Source organism: Pseudorca crassidens, chromosome 15 (genome assembly GCF_039906515.1).
Source record: "Pseudorca crassidens isolate mPseCra1 chromosome 15, mPseCra1.hap1, whole genome shotgun sequence".
Lineage (NCBI taxonomy): Eukaryota > Metazoa > Chordata > Mammalia > Artiodactyla > Delphinidae > Pseudorca > Pseudorca crassidens.
Genome location: NC_090310.1, coordinates 72,159,085 through 72,183,650, shown reverse-complemented (window position 1 = coordinate 72,183,650; position 24,566 = coordinate 72,159,085). Strand labels below are relative to the sequence as shown.

The following is a 24,566-nucleotide window of genomic DNA, read 5'->3' as shown; positions in this document are numbered from 1 at the left end:
TTAAAAAATAAATTTATATATTTTATTTATTTATTTTTGGCTGCATTGGGTCTTCATTGCTGCACACGGGCTTTCTCTAGTTGCGGGGAGCTGGGGCTGCTCTTCACTGCGGTGCGTGGGCTTCTCATTGCGGTGGCTTCTCTTGGTGCGGAGCACGGACGCTAGGCACACGGGCTTCAGTAGTTGTGGCTCGTGGGCTCTAGAGCGCAGGCTCAGTAGTTGTGGCGCACAGGCTTAATTGTTCCGCGGCATGTGGGATCTTCCCAGACCAGGGCTCAAACCCGTGTCCCCTGCATTGGCAGGCTGATTCTTAGCCATTGTGCCACCAGGGAAGCCCTCTCTTTACTCTTAATATGACAGCAGCTTGACAACTGATTTCAGTTTTGTTCTTTCCTCCCACTCATTGCCCTTCTTTCTACCTGCTCCAGCTCCCCAGAGCAAGGCCAGCCAATCCCAGGGAACGTGTGATGACCCCTTGCTAGCAAATACAACATGCCCACTTGTGGTGTGGAGCCTAAGAGCTAAATGATGATTAGAATTTCCTGGGTTTGAATCTTGGCTCTGCTGCTACCTGTGTGGCCTTGGGAAGGTTACCTAACCTCTGTGTGCCTCAATTTTCTCATTTGTAAGAGAAGGTTGATATTAGAATTAAATGAATGAATAGAAGTAAAATGTGATAGTATGTGTTTGCTGTTGTTGTTATTAATGAGCAGATGTGACTAATACAGGAAAGGAATTCTTGTGGGAAGATCAAAATGACTGTTTCTCCAGGAACCAGATCCAGGGAAAAGGGTCTCTCCTCCTTCACCCCTTTCCATAGGAGTCTGGTTAGAAAATCCAAGCCAGTCCTGTCTCCTTACTCTCCACTCGCTTCGTCATGTGACTTTAACTCCTTGGAACTGTAGACTTCTCCAGCTGGAGGGAACTTCAGAAGCTCTAGCTGCACACCTGTGCTCCAGGTGAAGAAATGGAGAGAGAATTGCTCGCTCACAGAGGCACCACGTGTCTAAGATGGATGCACAGGAAGGGGTCGGAGTCTGAAGGGAGAGTGACATTGTCTGCCCGTCAGTTCTGTCTCGACCTCGCCGTAGAGTTCTGCGATTTCCCATGTCAAAGAGCAACTCAGACAAACCCGTTAGATTTCACCGTTTGTGTGGCTGAGTTCTCATTCCGTCCTGTGTTGGGTTCCATTGCTTTTCCTACAGTAATGCTTATTTTTCCTCCTGGGATGTTTCCTCCTGAGATGCTACACTGAGATGTTGGGGGAGGCAAGTTACGTAGTTATACGTGCGGAGAACCCGGTGTGCTGCGTGATGTTTAGCCGGGTCTGGTTTCATCATAAGATTATTAGAAGGTCTAAAAGTGTGAACACTTTTGTTTGGGTTTTGGTTTGGGGAGCGAAGGGGAGGAGAAGATGTTAAAGGGTTCAGATTTGGGTTTTATTCTGCTTTGTCTCCATCATGGTCCTCCTCTCTCCTCCCTCTCTGCTCAGCCTTCTTTTCCTCGCCTGAACTCCATTTCCCTGGTGTCACCACTGCCCTTTCCCCTTCCTTCTTCCTCTGCGCCTCCTCTCCTCCTCTTCCTTCCTGTCTGCTCCTCTGATTTCTCCCCCTTTCCTTATTTCCCCCACTCTCCCTCCCTCCCTCCCTCTTCTTTTCTCTCTCCCTCTTTTCTTCACCTTTCATCTTTTTCTCAGTGATGGGGAAGGAATGCAGAGCCCCAGGTACCTGGTCTTTGGGGGAGGGGTCCACGTTGAGAGCCCCCTTCCAGCAGCACCTTCAGATCCAACCACCTGAGTTCAATTCCATTTTCAGCTGCATTATCCACACCTACATGGACTATCAGATAACTTGTGTGTTGGAGAGCTGTCTTAACACATTTGCATATGAAATGCTTAAACCTCACCTTATTGGTCTGAATGAATGATTACAGAAATAGTTATTACTTGTTCACACAAACTGACTCTGACAAAAATGTTCACAAGTGTTTGGTGCCTTTGAAACGTCGGGATGTATTTTCTTTGTTCTAAATAGATACTATGTATCCATTAAGCTGTAGTTAATCCCTCCCCCCATTTTCTGGTATATTAGAAAGGAAGCACATTTCTTTCCTTTTTTTTGACACATGATAATTAGAAGGCTTTCATTGATAGTATGAATAATGTCGAATGATATGTTTGTTTCCCTGGCTATTGGTAAATTGTTATGTTTATGATTGACTTAATGATTATTAGTTTTCATGATATTACTGGTAGAACTCTGTTTCTCTTCTACATATATTCTCTTACTTTATGATGCATTGTATCTTTTGACATTTTTGTGCCCCCTGCCCTTTTATTGTGATCAGACAGCGAAACTTCATCATTCTGGACTTTTAAATTAGGCCATGTGCAGGAGAGCTATAACAGAGGTATGTATAGGGTCAGCAATGCAGGAATAACTGTTCTCTAGGCATTAGTGAAAACCACAGAGAGAACTGCATTTAAGTAATTTAGTGAAGGACCATGGCTGGGCCAGGCAGTGTGGATTTCAGGAACAGCATCACCTGAGCGAAAACCCAGAAGCAGGGAAGTCTGGAGTGTGTATTAGTTTCCTATTACTGCTGTAACAGCAATTTCTGGAGGTCGGAAGTCCTAAATGGGTTTCACTGGTATAAAATCAAGGTGTCCACAGGGCTGTGTGCCTTTCTGAAAGCTCTAGGGGAGAGTCTTTTCTTGCCTTTTCTAGTTTCTAGAGGAAACTTGCATTTCTTGGTTCATGGCTTGTTCTTCTATCTTCAAAGCCAGAAGCATAGCATCATCAAATCCCTGTCCGATTCTGCCTCCTCTGCCTCTCTCATCCAGAATAATCCTTCCATTGCAGGGTCATCTGATTAGCAATTGTACTTCCATCTGCAACCTTAATTCCACTTTGCCACATAAGGTAGCATATTCACAGGTTCCAGGAGATTAGAACATGGACATCTTTGGGAAGCCGTTATTATACTTACCATAGAGTGGATGAGGGCTGTGTAGGGGGAGAGTATTCATATACAAGGCAGGAGATAGAGGCAGGGTACAGAGGTCTCCAAACATCCCCATGAAAGACTCTGGACTTTACAGGAAACAGGGAGTCCTCCTTTCCTATAAAGGAGGACTTTCTAGGAAGTTTAGGACACATCATGGTTGGTTTTGCATCTCAGGAAGATGGTCCTACTTGCTGTTGCATCGGTGAAAGAATTAAGGACTAGACCGATTAGGAAGTTGTTGCAGACATCCGTGAAGCAGGCAGAAAGTCCATGACACAGATGTGGTGGATGTGAGCTAGGCCAGCGGCTGTGGGAGTGGAGAGGAAGAAGACGAAAGGAGAAACACAAGGAGGAAGCACCCCCAGAATTTGATGACCGATCCATTGCAAGGGGTGGGAATGGGGCAGCAGATTTGATTCTGTTTCTCAGTAGTCTTTGCCATTTTCTTCCTCATTCTATCGAGGTTTCCCCACTACATTGAAAACTTTGGGGAATGGGAAGGACGGAAAGGAGCTAGTTTTTGAGGACCTACAATGCAGCAATCATTATCTAGATACGTTATAAACTATTTCATTTAATCTTCATGACCACAGTATAAGATGTATTTTTGTGGCCGTTTTGCCAGAAAACGAAACTGAGGTTCACAGAGTTTAGGAGATTTATCTGAGGTCATCCAGGCAAAAGAGGAGTAGCTGGGATTCCAATCCAGACCAGGTAACTCTAGGGCTTCCTTGTGTCCTGCATCATCCCCACACACCAGGACTAGGGGGCTCAACAAATAGTTGTTAAATTGCATTTCAGAACTGAGGCTGTGAGTGCCCTGTGTGTGCAGGGTACCCCTAAAAGGCATCGGGCATTTGGAATGCTTAAGAACTCTCTACCTCCTGGAGGTAACATGAGTTTTTTTTCCCCTCTTAAATAGCTCTTTGAGGAACCACTGCTGTGACCATACAGCTCAGGCACGGTGGGCAGGATTGTCTATGCTGCAAACTGAAACAGGAGTCAGGTAAACCTGACCCTGAATCTTCATTGTGTTGTGTGTCTTTGGTCAAGTCCCTTCCCCTTACTGGGATTTCTAAAGTGAGTTGGTTGGAGCAGTTAAGCTCTTATGTCTCACCTGGCTATAGTTTGTTATGCTTTGATGAATAATCTACAGTTTCTAGACCAGCATTACTCAATAGAACTTTCTAGGATGATGGCAATTTTCTCTGTCGTCGCTGTACAATATGGTGTCTACTGAGTCCTTGGACTATGGCTAATGTGTCTGAGTAAATTAATTTTTAATTTAATTAATTTAAATTTAAATAGGCACCTGTTGCTATTAGCTACTAAATCGGAGAGGGCATTTATAGACCCTGAAGTCTCTGATTATTGAACAAGCGTAATTGGTGTGTTTATGACTTTCTACCCCTGTAGCTTTGGGCAAAAAGACTTTACCTGCCTCTTCCTCACTGTTCCTTGCTTTAAAACAGGGATAGCATGACACCATCTCACTGGGATGTGGAAAGATGCTTAGACCAGTGCCTGGCATGTACTAAGTTCTCAGTAAACATTATTGACATCAAACATGTTATAAATTGCATTGGACCCATTATCACCTGCTGCTGACCATTTGTTATGAAATTAACATTTATTGAGTCAAGTCCAGTGTTATACGTAACATACACTGAAAACAGATCAACCACAAAACTTGGACTTGTAGCTTTCATTATCCCGTTTTATAGATGAGGACGTTGAGGCCCAGGGAGGTTTATTGACTTGCTCAAAGTGAGGCAACTAAGAAATGACAGAAGTGGGACTGAAACCCAGTTTTCTTGACTATAAATCCAGGACTTGTTACATGCCGCCACAGCTGCCTTGGCTGCGGGCAGCATTTGGGTCCCTGCCGCCATCCGCTCCCTTCACGTAGGTGCTGGCTCTGGGAGCTGGCAGGGCCACCGGTCTGCAGGGACAGCTCTGAGCTCTCAGAGCTCCGGGCCCTCAGCTGCCAGTTGCGAGCACACTCATGTAATCTTAATGAACAATGTGCAAAGCCATTAAAAACTCAATTAGGGTTTTCTTTTTACTGCCGACGTGAGGACTGCAATCCTGAGGTGCTCATGTGTAAACACAATAGCCACCATCTGCTACGGAGAAGCGTTTTGCCTCCAAAAAGGGGATCTATGTTGCAGACACATCAATAACGGGGCTCTTATCAAGGCGTTATTATGCACGAAGGGGGGAAAAATGCAAAGTTGATGCCCAGCCAGAGAGTACTTCCTGCTTTAATTCCACAGTTTTTGGTACTACGTATAATAACTATGAGGAAACTAACGCTGTTTTATGTTCCTGATCACGCCAGTGGATTTGGGGGGGGGGGGAAGAAGAGGAAGGGAAGAAATGTACTTACAGTCTTTCTCTTTCTTGTTTCTGGCTGATCTTGGCATAATGACAGGCTCATTTTTGATCTCCAGGAAACTGACAGCCCTGGGATGATATTAATTAAGCCTACCTGTTGATCAAAGAGGGCCCCACCGAGCTGCTGATATATGAGGGCTTTCAGTCCCGAACAGTCTCTAAAACGGCAGGCCTGTGCTCAACTCAGAGATCTGGCTTCCTTTCTGGAGGATGTGGCCAGACCTCTGTAAGGTAGACGAGATGCGCATGAGGTCTGTAGATGGCAGGATCCCACCCTTCCCTGAGGTACTGTGCTTGCCTTGCTGGATGCTGTGGTTTCCTGCCTCTGTGCCTTTGCACGTGCTGTTTGCCCTACGTGAAATGCCCTCCCAAGTTACCACCAGGCCCACTTCCATGGAAGGTATCCCAACTGGGAAAGAGGAGAGGCTTTCGTATTCTAATGTGTGGAGTTCAGCTCTGTACCACCAGTATCTCTTTACATCGGCTGATCTACGCTAACCTGATGGGGCTGACAGTATTCCTGGGAAAGGGATATCAGGAGAGAAAAGAAATTGAGCCCTGTGCAGTTAGGATATGAGAGTACTGGACGGAACCTGTTGCAGGGAGTGACTGCAGGGCCACGGATGGAGGAGGAACTCCATCATGAAGGATGACGCCAAGTGGAATTAAGAACTGACCTGTAGGGGGCAGATGTGCTGAGTGAGCATAGACCCTGATGGAGGAGGGGAAAAAAAGCCATGTGAGTTTGCAGAAAGAGCTGCCTCTTGAGCCTTGTGGACTCTCGGGCCAAAGCAGTTCTATTGTGTGTCCCCTGAGTCTGTCCCAGGGCAGAGAGACAGTAACAAGGACCCACCCATTCGTGGAGACATCACAAACAATGACAAAGGCACATGAGGGATCTGCACCTGGAAGTGCTATGAGGACAAGGGGACCGGTGTCATTAACTGGGGTGCCTTGGGGACTTCTGGAAATAAATAGGGAGTGTTGCTTGGAGCTGGAGTTTAAAGCTGGTCAGATTCCATTGTCAGGGTTCATGATATGCTCAATGACTGGTGAGGTTTCACTTCTGTTCATTCTTCAAATTCCAGCTCAGCTTAGTCCATTCCTGGAAGATGTCCTGACCCCCACCCCCGGCTGAGTTAGTCACCACTCCTCTGTGTGTACTCACGGCTGTGCTGCACTCCAGCGAGGCTGGATCTGCTGCACGGTCCACTGATTGCGGCCTCTGCAACTCAGAAGCACCTTCTTCCATGGCTGCTGCCCCCTCTTCACAGTCTCTGCTTCACTGAGCTCTGGTTCATCTCATCACTAGTGTCTGGTTCAGAAATTGCGGTTGTGTGTGCCTGTTTGGTAGAACTCACATCCTCTGCCTGAGTCTTAGCTACAGAGGAGACTGGGAAAGAGGACATCTTTTTCATTTCCATAGAGGAAATGGGCTCTGCTTAAAAATTTGAGGGGTTCCCCCAGACATAGGAAGGGAGTTCAGATATTGAGTGGCATGTTTCTACTCCAGGTCATCAGTCTACTGAGCTTGGAGGGTGGCCTGAGAACAGCCACCCACGGGGGGTGGTACCTGGTGAGCCACGGGTGACACGAGGTTACACTGGCCGCTGCCCTGATGAGCTTCCACTGCCTAAAGGGGGATCTTGCCTGCCCTATCCCCAAAACTTACTTTTTTCTGTCCAGATTGGGAGCCAAATGATTCGACCCTACCATTTGCTTTTTATACCATACTCCCCTTCGAAGACGTTCGTGATGGGTTCTGATACCGCAAGGAACTTTCTACCCTCACGTAGGAACACTCAGAGTCCCTAGGGCACCTGCAGTTTAGACAGTGTATAGCTGCTGGCTTCTGATTCGGTCGGTAGCTTGGGAGCGTGTGTGTGGTTGTATTAACACAAATATCTGGAAAGGTGCATATGTTACCTTACATGACAAAAGATGTGATTGAATGAAGGATCTTGCCCTGGGGAGATGATCCTGGGTTGTCTGGGCGGACCCGATGTACAGGGTCCTTATAAGAAGGAGGCCGAAGAATCAAAGTTGGAAAAAGATGTGTCTGTGGAACTACAGGTTGGAGTGATGCCCTTCGAAGATGGAGGAAGGAACCACGAACCAGGGAATGCAGGCAGACACTGAAAGCAAGGAAACAGTTTATCTCCTGAAGGCTCCAAAAGGAAAGCAGCCCTGTAACGCCTTGATTTTAGACTCCTGACCGCCAGAACCATAAGGGAATAAGTTTGTGTTGTATGAATCCACCGAGTTTTTGGTTTTTAGTTATAGCAGTAATTGGACACTAATCCGGGGTTTAAATCTCGTGTCCCCAAGCCTCCACCTGCTTGGCTGCCGGGCCTCTTTCTGCCCTCCTAAGGCTCTCCCCAGTCACTCATAAGAATCCTTGGGCATGTTGTGAGTGCATGAGTATAAATAAGATCATTTGCCCGTGTTGCCCCTTTCCGGACTCCTCATGGAAGCTCACTGCCTGCGTGGCGCAGGAGACCCTCACCACGGCTGCTGCTGTGGGTGTCACAGTGTCACAGTCCCCCTCCCCTCTTGCGGGGCGGGCGAGATACCGATGCCGCTGACCTCCCGCACGCCACCACATCCCCAGAGGTTCCTCTCTCACACTGTGTCACTTGGACTCCAGGGCAGCACTGCGCATTCCCCCAGCCTCACCAGGACATTCCTGAGCAGGACTTCTCCTGCTCTTCCCACCTGGCCTGGGTGGGATGGACAGCCATCGTTTTCTTTATTATATATTTTTTTCAGTTTTCTTGTTTACCTCCCTGAGACTTGCACCCAAACACATACCTTTCTGTCTGGTTTACAGGCCAGAGGATGCATATCAGGTCACACAGATCGCCATTAGGGGGTCAGGGTGGTGGTGATGGGGAACGTGATTTGTTACCCTAACCCAACCCAACTCTGGCCCCCCGAGACACAAAGTATCTTAATGAAGGTCCAGGATGTTTCTTTCCTTCTCAAGGATTTATTTTTGGAGTCCATTATTTTCATTCTCTTCTTTCTTTCTGCTTCTTTTTACCCAAGGACACTGCTCTTAATGATGTCCCTATTTGGAACATCCTGCAGCCTTGCTTAGTAACTGTTATCATTTCTCATGTTATCTCCTTAAATAAAGGGACTTGTAGGAAGTAGGGGCTCTACAGGGATGCCAAAATAATAAGGATAATGCTAGTTGCAGAAATAAACGTCAAATGTTTAACGGCTTAATGACCCAATAATAGTTTATTCCTTGCTTGCTTACTTAAAGTCCAAAATGAATGTTCCTAATTGTGGGTGGCCTTCCTCATGGTCATGGTCATGGTCATGGTCATTCAGGGAACTAGGCTCCTTTAATTGTGGCTTTGCCGTCACTTAGGCTCTTGGAATCCTGTACTTTCAGCTGGTGGATGGGAAAAAGACAATGCAGCAGTGATTCTGGAACGTTAATGTGCGTACAAGGCACCTCGTGATCTTGATAAAATGCTAATTCAGATGCAATAGGCCTGGGCTGGGGCCTGAGAATCTTCATTTCTTACCAGCTCCCCGGTGATGCTGAGACTCCTGGTCCAAGAATCATCCTTGGAAGGATGAGATAAAAGAGAATGGAGCAGTGGGAGTTGGGGGAGGGAGGGTGGAGGTTGTCTGCTTCTAAGCACCAAGCTGGAAGTGGTAGACTTCGCACTCGGGCCCCATTGGCTGGAACCTAGTTGCATGTCCTCCCCAAACTCTGAAAGGAAGCTGGGGAGTATAATCCAGCTATGTGACCAGAACAAAGAGGACAGGTTTGCTAATCAGCCAGCAGTTTCTGCTACATGAAGACTTGGTGGAGGGCCAAGCACATCCACCAGCTCTGCCTTCAGGGAAATGGCAGCATCCTTTATTAACAGTCATGGAGGCAGCAGATGGAGAAATCCCTAGACTTGCTGGAGCGGATGGATGTCACATGGCCCCATCTCCTCAGTGAGCCTGCTTCGCCACCGGAGCTAGGATGCAAAGAGGGGGATCCTGAGCTGGTGGACGGGAAACCTTCCCAACTCTCGCTGCTGTGGACGCTAAGACCCCTGGTGTGAACTGGCAGGAGGATAGGAGCTTAAATGTCCACGGGGCATCCCAGGATTCTGAGTGGAGAGAGCCACACACCACTTGTTTCTCAGGCTGTCTTCCCTACCAGTAGCTGTGCCCCACCCTCCCTCTGTGGCCAGAGGCTTGTGGGTCTTGTGGGTCATCACTCATCTGTCCCAGGGGAACCTTCTGGAACCCTGTGGGATGTAGGTCAGCAAACAGACGTGGGCATGGATGCCAACCTCCCTCAGTGCCTCAGTTTCCCCCCTGCAGTGGTTCCTTCCTTGCTGCCTCAATTGGGAGTTGGTGATGATTAGAGACAACATCTGACAAGGGACAGCTCTCCATGTACCCTGTGTTACTGCCTGGCTCTAAACTAGGGAACTTGACTCTCTTGGAAACATGGGGAAGATACCACTTTTCGCTCCACTTTCAGCGGCTCCTACCCCAGGGGGTGGGTGAGTTTTCTGATTGGTGGGATGTTGAAAGTCTGTTAGCCATTGGTTCAAGTTTCTGTCTTTATCACCTTGCTTCTTGTTGGCTCATTTTTGGGATGAGCCCTAGGGATCTGGGTTGAGTTGGAAGGAAGGAGTCCTTGATCATGCAGCTGCTTTTGCATGCTGGTTCAGGGAAGAAAATGCAGGAAGCCTGATTTGGCCTCAAGTCCAAGTTCCTTCCTCTGATCCAGCTTTGTGAACAATAAAGCGGAGATTTTGAAGTCTCTCTCTCTCTCCTGTGTCTTATTTTTAAATTTGTCCTGAACCCAGAGGAGACAGGCTACGAGTGACCAGTGCCCTCTAGAACCCCGACAAGATACGGGTTGCCCAGCATTTATTATCTGCAGCGATTAGTCTTTTGGGAATTAGGGTGAAAGAATGAGGCTCCTTACAGCTACTGAAGTGGCTCATCTTGGTTGAGGATAAGTGGTCTTAAGGTTTCATTCCAGCTGAAGATTTTAGTGGCTAAAATAAGATTTCAAAACAGCAGTGGTTTTCTAGGTGGGAATATTCATTCCAGAAAAACTTGAGTTTATCTACTGTGTGTTTTTTTTTTAATAAGTTTATTTATTTATTTGTTTTTATTTTTGGCCGTGTTGGGTCTTCGTTGCTTGCCGGGGACCAGCCCCAGCTGAACAGGTTTCACCCAAAGGGGAGACGGAGTCGGCGTGGACAGAGCACAAGACACCTCAGAGGATGCAAGGATCTGCCAAATTTATTCGCATGATTCCAAAATACTTATACTGTAAGGCAATCTCATTTTCAATCTTAAAAACTTCATTCCCATGCTAGAAAATCCCCTACATACATCATAAAAACAAAAGTAATTTACATCAGCAGGTTAAACAAGTTAAGTAATCTTCTTATTGTTTCCAGTCTCCTTCGTCCCCTGTGGTTAGGTACATCTTGGTCACATCTAGGTCAGGAACTCTGTTTGTTCTTCTCAGGAGATTAAAGTGTTCTTGTACCTGCACATTCTGCTCAATCAAGCCATTATTCTGTTAATACTTAAAAACAATAATACAACATTTCATCCACAGATTTTCTCACCCTATCATTATAATCAAAACAATGTACATTATTTTTTATACTTCTAAAAGGCCTTGGAAAGTTATAAACAGCTGCCATATAGCCTATTCTATTTAATATTAAATTCTATTTAGTATTGAATAAACCCACCGTTGCATAAAACCTCGCCACCATACCCAGGTATTTCCCAACATGTTTATAACTCCACTGGGAGGCCATAACTCTTGTAATTCTTCTTTTAAAATCAAAAGCTACTGCAAAAATATTCCCACCATTGTATTTCCCCAACAAATATAATCATTAAAGGAGCCGAAGTAGCTACAATTCTTCTCTTGGTTTTTACCCTAAATTGGGGTCTTTCCTAAACCCCTGCATTAAAACTATACATTTTTCCCAACACCAATAGCAATCCTACAAAAATCACCTTAGGCAAAGGCAGGGGAAAACAAGGGGAACCACACAGAGCAAAGCCTTGCTACCACACAGAGGAAAGCTGTCGTCCACGGAGAAAATGGGAAACAAAGCCCTGCTGCGGCGGAAGAGCAGTTGCCATTGGCCAGGTCTCTGGTCTGCTACCTGGGTTCCCATCTGAGCTGGGCGTGGGAAGCGAAGCAGCCATGGGGACAAGTTGGGGGGGTGAGGGTCTGTGCCCCACCTCTGTTGGCCCCCAAGTTCTCTCCTGATGGCCCCTCTGCGACTGTGCCTGTCTTAGGTTGTTCCTTCCCTGAGGAATCTTACCCGTCTCTGGCTAACCAGCCATCCTCCGGGGCCAAGCAGGGAGATGTGAGGTGTGCGAGTGAGCGAGGTGCAGCGCCCCCAGAGAAGGTCAGTTCTCTGTCACCTTGGTAGCCTATGCCCCCGTGGCCTCCACGCCCAGCACCTGCCCTGGGATTCCCTCGCCAACTGGCGGGGCCCCGGCTCTGGTCACATGTCTTCGGGAACCCAGGTTTCTCCTCCAGAGAGGGCCCAGCTTACAGCACTGGGCAAGAGAGACCAATTACACGGCACCAGCCACCAGGAGGGAGCTGCTCTTCATGGAACAACAGGGTAGGGGGAGTGTAAAAAACCCTATGTTCAGGAAGCTTTGCTTTTCCATATATGTGTCTGACAGCATCAGCTTTGCAGAGGAGAACTTTGCCTCTCCATATATGTACCTGATAGCATCAACTTTGCTTGACACTATGGCTCTCGTCTGTGTTGTGACTCAAAGGCACTTCCTATATGGCTCCCGACAGTTGCTGCGCGTGGGCTTTCTCTAGCGGCGGCGAGCGGGAGCTGCTCTTCGTTGCGGTGCTCAGGCTTCTCATTGCGGTGGCTTCTCTTGTTGTGGAGCAGGGGCTCTAGGCGCACGGGCTTCAGTGGTTGTGGCATGCGGGCTTAGTTGCTCCACGGCGTGTGGCATCTTCCCGGGCCAGGGATCTAACCCGTGTCCCCTGCATTGGCAGGCAGATTCCCAACCACTGCGCTACCAGGGAAGCACTACTGTGTTTTATGATGCAGTTTATTTCATAGAATCATAAGACTCTAAGTCACACAGTTTAGCCCTCCCAGTTGATTGTGAAATTTCCTTAGAAGGCTCCTCAGTTTGTCCAGGCTCTGTGTAGCCACCTGCGGTGACGAGGAGCTCACTTTGTCTCCCAGGCAGTCCATCCCATTTTGCATCCATTTGACTTGTTAAAAGGTCCTTTGAACTGAAATGTGCCTCCCTGTGGTTTCTTTCATAAGTCTGATCTCTGGTGACCTTCGTCAGTGAGCTATTGCCGCAGTAATGTGCCTGACAAACCCAGAGGAAACTCAGTGGCAAACAGCAGTGTGTGTTTATTCTCACATTTCTGGGTCTGAGCCCCCGTGGTGGATCTGCTGAGCTAGGTTGGGCTCCTTGGCTATGTGGCTGTGCTTTCAGCTGTGTGGGTGGCTTGGCTTGGTTCTTTACTCTCCATTGAGTTTAGTTCTCTTCCACATGTGTCTGTCCTTGATCCCAAGCTGAAGGCGGCAGCAGCTGCTTGGGGCACATTCTTCTCATGGAAGGTGGCAATAGTGCAAGCGGGCAAGCGCAGCTAGGCAAGCATGTTTCAAGCCTCATTCTGTTAGTCTCCTGTTGATCAAATCGAGTGGAGCCCAAAGTCGTGGGACGGGGACGGGGACATGTTCTCTGCCTCTTTTGGGAGGGACTGCAAGGCCAAAGGTCAAGGGCATGGAGCCAGGGAGGGGTGAAGAACTAGAAACAACCATTTAATCGGTCAAAGCAACTCCAAAGAGGCTCACTTCCTTTCTAGGAGACAGGCGTTTCCAGTGTTTGAAAATACTAGTCATGTTTTCTGCAAATAGTAAAGATAGCATAAACTTTGAGGTTGAAGAAAATCTGGGTCTCGTGCCTCTCTGTCTGAGTGGTCCAGGGCGAGTCACTCAGTCTTTAAATAAAATGAAAACTCTCCTTCTCCCAGGGTCATTCTGAAGATTAAATTGAACAATATATAAATAAGACAGTAAGCATCACACTGGTACCCCTTAAGTGCTTAGCAAGTATTACTTACCCTCCATTCCATCTTTCAGTTGGTTCTCAAATTTTTTCAAGGTCTTCTTCACTTATTTGAATATACTGTACTTTTTATATGTCCTCCTCTGATATATTCCTTGTACTAATGCAAGGCTCCAGGTGGAATATGTTAAAACAATACCTGGGTGCTGTAGAGTTTCTGCTTCCACTGAGACAACCCAAGCTCGAATGAGGTGATATTTCACCTCATTTCACCCACGGAGGTTGCAGTTAACTAAATTCCTGAGTTTTTATTCCATGCTTCCTGTTGGAGCTACTGTTTTTAATATTTGCTGGGTTTTTTTTCTGTACATGTTTATAGACTGTTTACTTTGTAGAATACTTCGTGTATGTTACCATCTCTTAATTCTTAAAACCACCTCGGTGAGTAGGATTTTTTATTCCCAGTTACAGAAGAGAGAGGAAGTACTCCAGAGAGGAAATGTAGGTTTCTGGGGATCAACCATATCCTCCTAGAGGGACTGGATTTCTGGCCACTGTGTTTACAGGTGTGACTGATTTTCAGAAGGATTTTCTTTCTCTCTCCTTGTCTCTACCTCCCGCCCCCTTTGTGGGTCTCCAGGATCCTTCATGATGGTGAACAGCTCTGGGAGGGCCTCTGGCCAGAAGGCGCACCTTCTCCTGCCGACCCTGAAGGAGAATGACACCCACTGCATCGATTTCCATTACTACTTCTCCAGCCGCGACAGGTCCAGCCCGGGGGCCTTGAATGTCTATGTGAAGGTGAACGGTGGGCCCCAGGGGAACCCTGTCTGGAACGTGTCTGGGGTCGTCACTGAGGGCTGGGTGAAGACAGAGCTTGCCATCAGCACCTTCTGGCCACATTTCTACCAGGTATGCTGTTTTACTGTAGTTTGATTTTTTTTTTTTTAAAGTAATAATCTATCTGTACACCTTTTGCCCTCTTTAGAGTTTAGGTCTAGAAAGGACTTCATTTACTCACTTGTTCAACTCGTGTTTACCAAGCTGCTTCTCCTAACCAGGCCTGGAGGATGCAGAAGAGATCCTCTACAGCCCCTGCCACCCTGGAGATCGCAGTCTGGAGGAGGAAACTGATTGATAAATAGATAAACACTTAGAATATAGTGGGATACATGTGGATTCCATAGGATGCTGGAGGAAGCTAGCTATTGAAGCCTTCTATACAATAATTTCTTATAACAATCTGATGAGGCAGATACTATTATCATGCCTGTTTTACAGATGAAAAAATTAATGTTCAGAAAGATGAGATAACTAGTCACATATTGCCCCTGAGGAAGACGGTGTTTGGGGGCAAGACGATTAGGATGGCTTCTAAGAGGACCAGACAGCTTAGGCTGAGTCTTAAAGATGAATAACTAATTATTGAAAAAGGAGGGGAAAGACATTTGAGTTGACAGGGGTAGTGCACACCATGGGCTGGAGGAGATTTTGGCGGAGTTTGGAAACTAGGTTGTTTATAGGTCGAAAAGGAGATCTACTGGGAGCTAAGCCTGCAGGGGTGGGTAGGTCATGGGGTCTTTGAATGCCAGGCTAAGGAGAGTAAATTTATTCTCTAGGCTAGAGCAGCACTACTCAAACCATCTGTGGTGGAGGACCAGGTTTCTTCTCCTCAACTTGTGGACCAGTCCTTTTATAAACTGCAATCAAAGTGTCACAGTAATGCCAAATTGCTGGGATACTCTCTAAATGCCTCTTATCTCGTTGAGGAGCCTCTTATCCCATTGAGGACTGATGACACACACTCTGCAGGGTGTCACCAGCCCACAGAGCTCACTTAGAGGAACACAGCTCCATGTTGTGGCCTGGGGCTGTTGGAAGTTTTTTTGTTTTTTTTTTTAGCGTTATGCGGGCCTCTCACTGCTGTGCCCCCCCCGCCCCCCCAACCCATTGCGGAGCACAAGCTCCGGACGCACAGGCCCAGTGGCCATGGCTCACGGGACCAGCTGCTCCGTGGCATGTGGGATCCTCCTGGACCGGGCACGAACCCGCGTCCCCTGCATTGGCAGGCGGACTCCCAACCACTGTGCCACCAGAGAAGCCCCCGAAAGTTTTTTTTTAAACTATGCTATTAAGGTACAACTTACGTATCATAGAATCCACTTATTTTAAGTATGCAATCCAGTGATTTTTAGTAAATCTATTGACTTGCACAACCGTAAACCAGCTCTAGAACATTTTCATCAACCCCATAAGATCCCCTGTGCCTGTTTAAAGTTAATCCCCATGCCCACTGATGGAAGGTTTTAAGTAAGAAAGTGACATAGATCTACTTTTGGAGAAATTTCTCTGGAGTCGGAAGCAGAACAGGGACCTCAGGGTGGCAAGGTGAGTGGCTGGGAGATTTGTAGGCATCCTTCAGTTCAAAACCCATGGTATAGTTCTTTCAGATGTACCGTGCAAGCAGTTACAGACAATATGTAAATGAATGGGCGTGGCTGTTTTCCGAGAAAACTTTATTGTACAGAAACAGGTGATGGACCAAATTTGGCTTCCAGGCCATAGTTTGAACCCTGATGTAGGTGATAAAGCTGAGGTCGAGAGATGGACAGTAAAGTCCAAGAGCACAGAGCAAATCATTGGCAAAGCTGGGACCAGAATCCTGGTGCCCTGGTTCCAAAACTCCCCCCGTTGCACTGAGTATAAACTTCAAGTGTCTGCATAAGTCCATGGATCCCACCAAGGAGGCCTTAGGGTTCTAATCTGAAAACCCCCTACCTAGGGTCTGATGCAAATGGATACAGGATGGGGCCACAGGTGCAAGTGGAAAGAGCAGGAAAAGTGACCCCAGAGAGGGATAGACCTATGGTTGGCTATGCTCTTCGATGGGGTATAGAGGGAAAAAAGGACATTTCTTAGGCATCTCTTACGTCCCAGCTCTGTGGTAAGCATATTGCCACTCATTTATCTGACAGTAACTCCTGTATTGGGTAGCAACATGTCCTGTGTTCCAGAGAAGGGGATATTATTGGTCAATTGAGGTCCCCGTAATCCTGCCTGCTCCAAGCTCCAATCCTCTGCTCCAAGCTGAGTTTCCTGCTTTTAGGGAAAAAAGCATGCCCCTTCTGAGAATCTTCCGTTCGCTAGCTGTGCGATGTTGGGTCTATCCCATCATTATTCTGAATCACAGTTCTCTGGTTTGTAAAATAGAGATGTCAGTGGGTCCAATGAAGGGTTCTTATGTGGATTAAATGAGATAGTATATATATAACATCATATCAGGCTTGCAGTGGGCCTCAGCAGTTATTGGAAGGAAGGGAGGAGGAAGAGAGAAGAACAGACAAACAGGATGGAGGAGGGAGGCCTTCTTTAAAGAAATACTGCTGTGGTTGAGCTCTGAGCCATCTCTGTCCTAAGCAGCCTCATCGGGGAGAATGTTCTGATTTCCAGTCTGTTGGGCACTGCAGCGTCATTCCATTCCATTTTCTCTGCTCTTAGCTTTGTGGTGAAAAAGCCACTAATACACTGAGAGCAGCGGTTTAGAAAAGACACGTGTGTCTTTCAGACACACACACAGCCAGTAACAGATAGTCCCTCGGCCATACACACGGGAGCACACACGAGTGCACACGTACCGGCCTGTTCCCAAACCTGCCACAGATGCAGGGGCACCACCCACACATATATCAGGGGAGAGAAAAAGGGGCCCATCAGGAGATTCAAAGACACTTGCCAAATGCATTTTAAAATTCACCAGACCCCAAGCTCTGGCTCTGCATGCATGATTCTGTGGACTAAGTACCATTTCGGTTCTCAGCACTGCTGGGCTTCAGACCCTGATGGCTTATGTATTCATTTATTAAAGTCGTATTTCACAGTCCTAAAATTGACTTGTAGCTCTGTAATAAGCACTGACATTTCATCTTTCTTATTAGTGGGCTCTCTGGCCCCAGGCCGGCAGCAGGGCCTGGGATGAGCATGTTCCCCCCACTGTCCACCCCTCGCCTGCCTCTTCGCAGGAGAGCAAGGGCTCTTCCAGTACCGCTGAAGCCGTACTGCAGATGGCTGCCCCTTTCCAGGTGATGTTAATTCTATTTCATGTTTTTTAATGATTCCAAACTTTTCTGTCCCAATATTTAAAAAAATAAAAGAACTTTAGTCGTGCAGCCGCTTGTTCTCTCTATTCTCCATCACCTGCCTCAGTGAAATTACCTTTTATTCAGCTCTGTAGACCTCTGAAATTTAAGACTCACCTGACTTGGACTTAACTGGACTCGAAGCCCAGTCCCTTTCTCAGGAGTCCCTCTGGCATCTGGCGCTCTGTGGGTTTGGTAACTTCTTGCACAATTCGGGAGGGGGCACCACAGGGAGGGGGGCCACTTTACCTCCTTCAGACTCCACCCCGACTCCTCTTTCATTCACCCACCACCCCTGCCCGCTAAGCAGCGAGCACTCCTTGTCTTAGGCAGGCCTCCTGGGGCTGGTGTGGGGAAGAGCATCTCTATTGATTTCACCCCAAGAAGCCCCTTCCCCACCCTCACCATGAAAATATATGTGGTCCTCTTCCGAAGAGGAGTGCTGGTGAGCCAGCATTTTTCTCTCTCTTACCTTTTGAGAAGGTGTTTGCAGCTCCTTGAAACTTTTGCTCTACAAATTCTCTGCTTGAGGACTTCAGTGGTGAGCCTAAGATGCCAGGCCCCTTAAACCGTGTCCTGACATATCGACACCCTCCCCCAAACAGGCACACAGCCTGCCTTTTGTGGAGGGGATGAGGGTGACTCATCTCTGAGCCTCTCTTGGGATGTGACTTCCTGGCTTTGCCCAGCAGCTCCTGTGCCGGGAGAGGTTTGTGTCTTTCCACGCAAGCCCCACTTCCCCAAACCAGGAGGTCTCTAAAGGTCTAGGGGTTGGGGGATGTGCAGTTGACAGCAGGGACACATGGCAACCTTGGGGTTGAAGGCTGTCCTGCAGGGAAGTTGGGGTTCCCAGCCCAGGCCTTCTGCTCCAGTCCCGGCACCCCAGTGTCCCTGCCTCCATACCCTGACGTGGAGCATCACGGGGTGGCCTTCTTCTGGCCCCCTCCACCCCGCCCTCGCTACTCCCTGTCAACTAGAGCTCCCTTCCTTCTCACAGTTCTTCACTCACTCCTCTGGCTCATCTCCCATTCCTGGCTCGCATTCCTCAAGGGCCTTGGTTTCCTTACGAGTGTGCTTTGCTTGGAGATGACCATTCTCCTTCACCTCAGAACACCTGGGCAGGTCTTTCTATCACTGAGGGTCTTGACATCACCCTGTCCCTTTGTGGTGTCTGTCCCCAGGAACTGGAGCTGGTAGGTCTTCCTAACCAGGACCAGAAGCACATTGATGGGATAAGCATCTCCACCCGAAGCTGCAGATGTCTTCTGGGGCGCTTTCTGACCAGAAGGGAAGAGAGGACTCCAGTGGTCCACATTCCCCAGAACTTGGTCGGCTGGGAACCTAGCCCCAGGGGCTGAGCTGTAGCTGTAACAGCTGCTTTTCCTGAACCCCACAAGACAATGCTCTGTTCTGCTGTTGTGTTTGTTTGAGTGGGCTTCTTCCTTTTTTATCAGCAGTGAGAATCCAGGGGGGCCCTCACATCTCTCCTGGATGTCCCTGGTTGTGCTGCTTCCCTGTGAGCTGCCCTTGCAGCCTCTTGCTGCAGCCAAACCTGACTTCTCTAACAGTGTTCCGTAGTGCCCTGCCCTGTGGCTTCACACAGAAGCTCCTCGTGGTCAGAAACTTGAACCATGAATCCTAGCAGTCATTTGCATTGCCAGATTCCCATTCAGAACCCCAGCAGTAATGGGCATTACCAGGATCTCGTTCAGAACTATAAAGCATGCAGCATGGATAAGGGGGTGTTTAGGGTTTGGGGGCTATATGTAATTGCTAGAGGCTGACCCTGCCAACTTAACCCCAGTACCCACTGCTTCTCCGTGGCTAAGGCCCACCATCCCATAATCTTTCGGTGGCACGTTCTAGCCACCATCTGAGATCTCCCTCTCTGGTGCCTAGCATTGTGCTCCCCAGGGTTGGCCCTTGTTTCTGGAAGCAAGCAGCTTGCCCAGGAGGTTGCATGTGGGCCTCGGAGTCAGCCCCATTGTGAGTGTTCAGGGGACAGGCCTCAGCAGGTGAGTCCAGGTGGGCCCTTGAAGATCCAAGCCCGTCCATCGTGGGCCTTCCTTCCTTTTCTTTCTGGGGAAGAATGGTGGACTCCCTGGCACTGTTCCTGATACCCCCAGCCTTGTGACCTTCTACTCTCATGCCACTGAGGGCTCTATCTCATGGCAGTTTGCATGACTTTAAAAAAAAAAAACAACTCTGTCTCTGGAGTTGCATGCCAAGAACAGGACCCTCTTGGCTCCTGTAGGTTTTGCGAGCACTCTGCTCTGAGCAGTCTGGCAGTGATGGGGAGGATATTCCCCATCTGTTCTGGGAGGTGCTTTATTCTCAGCTGCATCCAGGACCTGCCTTTTGTTGTAAACATACCGTGGATCCTAATTCTAATGTCTTGTGAGTCCGGAGCCTTCATCAACGATTCTGGGGGTTGTCACCGTCTCCTTCCCCATGCTTCTGCGCTCTCTCCCCTCCACCTCCCCAACCGCCGTGGCACCTGCAACCACCTGTGCCTCTTAATTTCCGTGTACCTCCACATGGACCCAAAGCCCAGCCCCTACCAGTTCCCACCTGTCATCACTCACATCAGAGTCTGTTGAGTGTAGGAATTTTAGTGGAAACTTGGGATGAGGGCACAAGGGGTAGTCTCATTGGGAAGCCCATTACTTTCTTCCTCTCCCACCATTCCCTTGAATTTTCCTTCTCATCTCCCATCACTCTGCCCAGAGAAAGGGCAGTAATAGTAACAGTCATCAGTGTGTTACTATACGTATTGTAAGCATTTTACAATTATGCATTCATTTCATGAAAAAACAGTACCTTCTTCCCCTTGTTTCTTACAGAATATTACTCATATTTGAGAAACCCAAGACTCACCTACCCCAGTGCGTTACAGAAAAAAATTCCCCAGAGGAATTCTGATAAATAAAAGATTCTCTGTCTCATTATAGAATCCTTATTTCTGCAACAGGAAGGAGAGAGAGCGGTGAACAAATGTATGTTTCACTATCATACATCCATTCTCTCATGACCAGCCTTGGGTTCGTTCATGGAATATTTGTTAATAATAATGATCTAGGTTAGATACTGAGTAATAGTGTGAGAAACAGGGTGTCAGAAGAGTTTAATAGAGTTGGACTTTGATTAACTGGGAAAAAGTCAGAACTCTGCTTAACCAAGTGTTTTGGTTAAATGAGAGTAGGGCTGCTTTTCATTGAAGTCCAGTGATGGACATGGCTGTGAGCCAGGAGACTGGGGCCTCAGTCCTCGATCCACCTCTGTTTTCCTTTCTGAGCTTTGGTAGCTTAGTTTGCCCCACTTCTTAGGGTTGTTGAGAGGCTAGACTGAGACTACCTACTAATAAAAGGTTAATGTGGTTGACCTTTATTATTGTGGTTTTATTTCTCTATTTTTATTATTATTCAGTCTTAGTTGATGATGTGCCCCTCTGTTCAATACTGATACCTCTGCCAGTATCCTGACCCCAATTGACTTCTGTCCCTTCTAGAATTTGATTTCATCAGTCCCTCATTCCCTTGTATTTGATGCTATTTCCCTGACACATTCCTCTCTACCTAAAAGCAATCTCTACCATCCTAAGAAATCCACTGTTGGGCTTTCTGCGCTTGGCCTTAGGCCCTAGTCCTTTCTCTGAACTGTCTACTCTGTCTTCCAAGGTGACCTCATCTAGTTCTATAGCTTTAAATGACATTAGATGCCAAAGCTATCACATTTGTAGCTCTGGTCCCAGATCATCCATGAGCTTCAGAATATAATGCCAGCTTCCTACTCAGTATATCCGTTAAGATGTTTAATTGGCATCTCGAATTTAACATGACCAAAAGAAATCGTGATGTAGCCCTGCCTGTGTGCCCAGACACACACGTTCATCTTCCTCGTGTCAATAAGTGACACCAGAATCAGCCTAGAAGCTCAAGCCTTAAATTGAAGAGTCCTCATTACATTTTTTCTTTTCTTCACTCTTCCCCTCTTAATCTAACAGCAATTATTTTCATCTCTACCTTGAAAATATCTCTCAAACCATCAACGTCTTTATTCTTCATGGCCAACAGCATTGTCCAAGCCATACTCATCGTTTGATTGGGTCACTACTATAGCCAACTGTTAGGTCTGTTTGTTTCATTTTTGCTCAAGTGCCCCCTACCCCCAAGTCAATTTCCACAGAACAGCCAGAATGATCTTTTCAGAATGTAAATTAGATTATGTCACTTTCCTGCTTTAAATGGTTCACTAACAGCAGAAAATTCAAGCTCCACACTAGGTCGTGTAGGACTCATGTCATCTGACCCTCAACTAACATTGCAGCCGTGCCTTGTGCTTCTCTAGCTTATTCACTATATCCCAGCCACACCAGGATCTCATTCTCATGTTCCCAGATCATCCCTGAGTTCTCTCCTGCCTCATGGCCTTTGCGTGTCCTACCACCACTTCCTGGACTTGCCAATTTCATCCTTCCGGTCTACTCATAATAATACCTCCTTAGAGTTCTCTTCTGACCACTCTAAGTAAAGTAGACCCTCTCCCGCTTAGTTACTCTTAATCACAACATTTTGTTTATTTCCTTCATAATACCAATCACAAAATTGAATTTAATTTTCCATATTTTTCTTTTTAATTTCCATTTCCATTCGTAAAATGTAAAGTTTATCAGGGCTTGACCCCTAACCTTCTTGTTCACTTTTATAGCCCCAGCATGTGCCTCAGTGCTTGGTACAGAAGAGAGTCTCTATAAATATGAATGAATGAGACACTCTTCCTGTTCCCAATAGGTTTAGAGTTTAGAGAATGAAATAATTCATGGACAAGCAATTACAATCTGGTGTGATAGTTGCTATAGTAGAGTTAATTGTACTGTGGTACATAGCTAACACAGGGATAGTATAACATGCAGAGAGAGATGAAAATGTAATGCACCTCAAAGCACTTATCTTTTATTGTAAATATAAAGGAGCTCATTCTTATTGCAGAAAATTTGGAAAATCTAGAAAAGTGTAAAGAAGAAAACATTCAACTGCTGTAATCTCTCTAATGTCATTAAAAAGATTACATTCATAAATCATTGCCAATCCTACTTCATCTTTTGTGAATTACATGCTGAACTCACTTGCTGATTTTTCTTTTGGAGAGTTTGTTTTGTTGATTCTCAAGAATTGTTTACACAAAACATGATATTTATCTTTTAGCTGGCATATATATTGATATTACAGATATTGTTCTCAACTTGCCATTTGACTTTTAATTTTGTTTTATTCAGACTTTTGTTAACATATAAAACATACTTTGATATTATAGTTATTATGTATTTAAGAAATATACAATATTTCAACTTTAAGAAATTGATTTTTAAGCTTTTGTCATTAATTTATTGCTTCAGGGAATTCAGTTAGGAAATGTATAGACCCAAACCTGTATGGTTTCATCTTTGAAGGATTTATTGAAGCTATACATTAGTTTATTATATGATCTTTGTGTAAATAATCCATGAGCATTTGAACAGAAATTTTATTCTCTCTTTATATTTCTTTAGTAAATGCATTATTACTCATATTAGATACATACTTGATATTTTTTCCTGTTTGGTCAGAGTCTAAGACACAAGTGTTAAAATCTTCAGATGCTGGGGTTTTTTCCCATCATTTTCTCCTTTTAAATCTATTGACTCACGCATTTTTTTTTAATGACGATTTTAGTCCACTTAATGATTTTTGTATTTCTTTTTGGTTTAAATTCTACTTTGATGCTTTTGCATTATGTTTACAACAACTATTTTCTGTTTATTTGCATTTACCTATTATGTCTTCGTTCAACTTGTTATTTTTAAGGTTACTGAGTCATTCTATATTAGGTGTTTATCTTATAGCATACGATTAGGCATGGTTTATTTAGACAGTCTGAGAGCTTTTCTCTATTTTAACCTATTTATATTTATTGTCACAATAGAAATTTTTTCTTTTATCATTTTTACTATGCAATTTGAATGCTTTTATGCTATTTCTTTTAAATGTTTTTCTGTGTTTGGTGTGTTTTCCTTTTATTTTTTCCTATGGACTTTGCTTTTGGATTCCTTTGAATTATTAAAAATATAATTAGATACGTAATTCTTTATCGGAAGGTCTTCTGTTGACTTCCTTCTGCAGGATGAGGCAGCTATCACACTTTTATTTCTACAAACTTTCCCCCTACCCTCTGCACAATTTTGTTTGTTCAATCTCTCGTAAGGACCCTGCTATCTTAGTAAACCCCTCTTCTGGAGTGATTGTCATGCTGGTGCCAGCTGCTCTATGTTTGATGTGACTGTCAGCGCCAAGTCACTGTACATAATTCCCAGGCAGCAGTGTGTTGCCTTAGTGATAGATCTTACCACCCAAGGAGGCTGCCTCTTCACAGCCATCACCACCCTTTCCACCATTTCCCTGCTCACTTGTTACAGCTGTAGAGCTCTGGACCTCACTGACACCCCTGGCCTCTGAATCCACTAACCTGAAGTGACCACATGGACCACAAAAAGATTCCACATGGGGGTTTTTCTGTTGATCTTATCACCCACCTACATTCCATCCACAGCTTGGACTGAGGAGTAAAAGACAGGAGAGAGAGGGTCTATTTGGTTGGCTGTTGAGATGATAGAGGTGAAAAGTGATGAAGATTTGAACCAGAGCAATGGCATTAATACCCAGCTGGTTTCGATCTACAGGATGGTTGCTTCATATGGTTCACCTTAACAGCAGTGATGGAAAGACATGGACAGATAGGAGAAATACTAAGACAGAGTCAAAAGAAAAAAAAAAAAAAAGGATGGGAGGAGTGGGGCAGACGGAGAAGCCCAGGCAGATGTCTGCATCTCAGTTTTCAATGACTGGATGGGGCAACCCACTGAGGTCCATCGTTCAGGAAGGATGGCCCATTGGGCAGTGAGGGAGACAGCTCAAGTCTGTT

At 46.2% G+C, this 24,566-nt stretch overlaps 1 protein-coding gene across 13 annotated transcripts in view; it reads left to right on the top strand.

The window, feature by feature from the left end:
• Positions 1–24,566, top strand: part of PTPRT (protein tyrosine phosphatase receptor type T) — a 1,092,462-nt gene that overhangs the window by 375,779 nt on the left and 692,117 nt on the right. For all 13 annotated transcript variants that reach the window (XM_067708176.1, XM_067708171.1, XM_067708175.1 and 10 more), the window contains exon 3: positions 14,114–14,385. In XM_067708176.1, the coding sequence (XP_067564277.1) occupies positions 14,114–14,385 (272 nt within the window). The remainder of the gene's footprint in view (positions 1–14,113; positions 14,386–24,566) is intronic.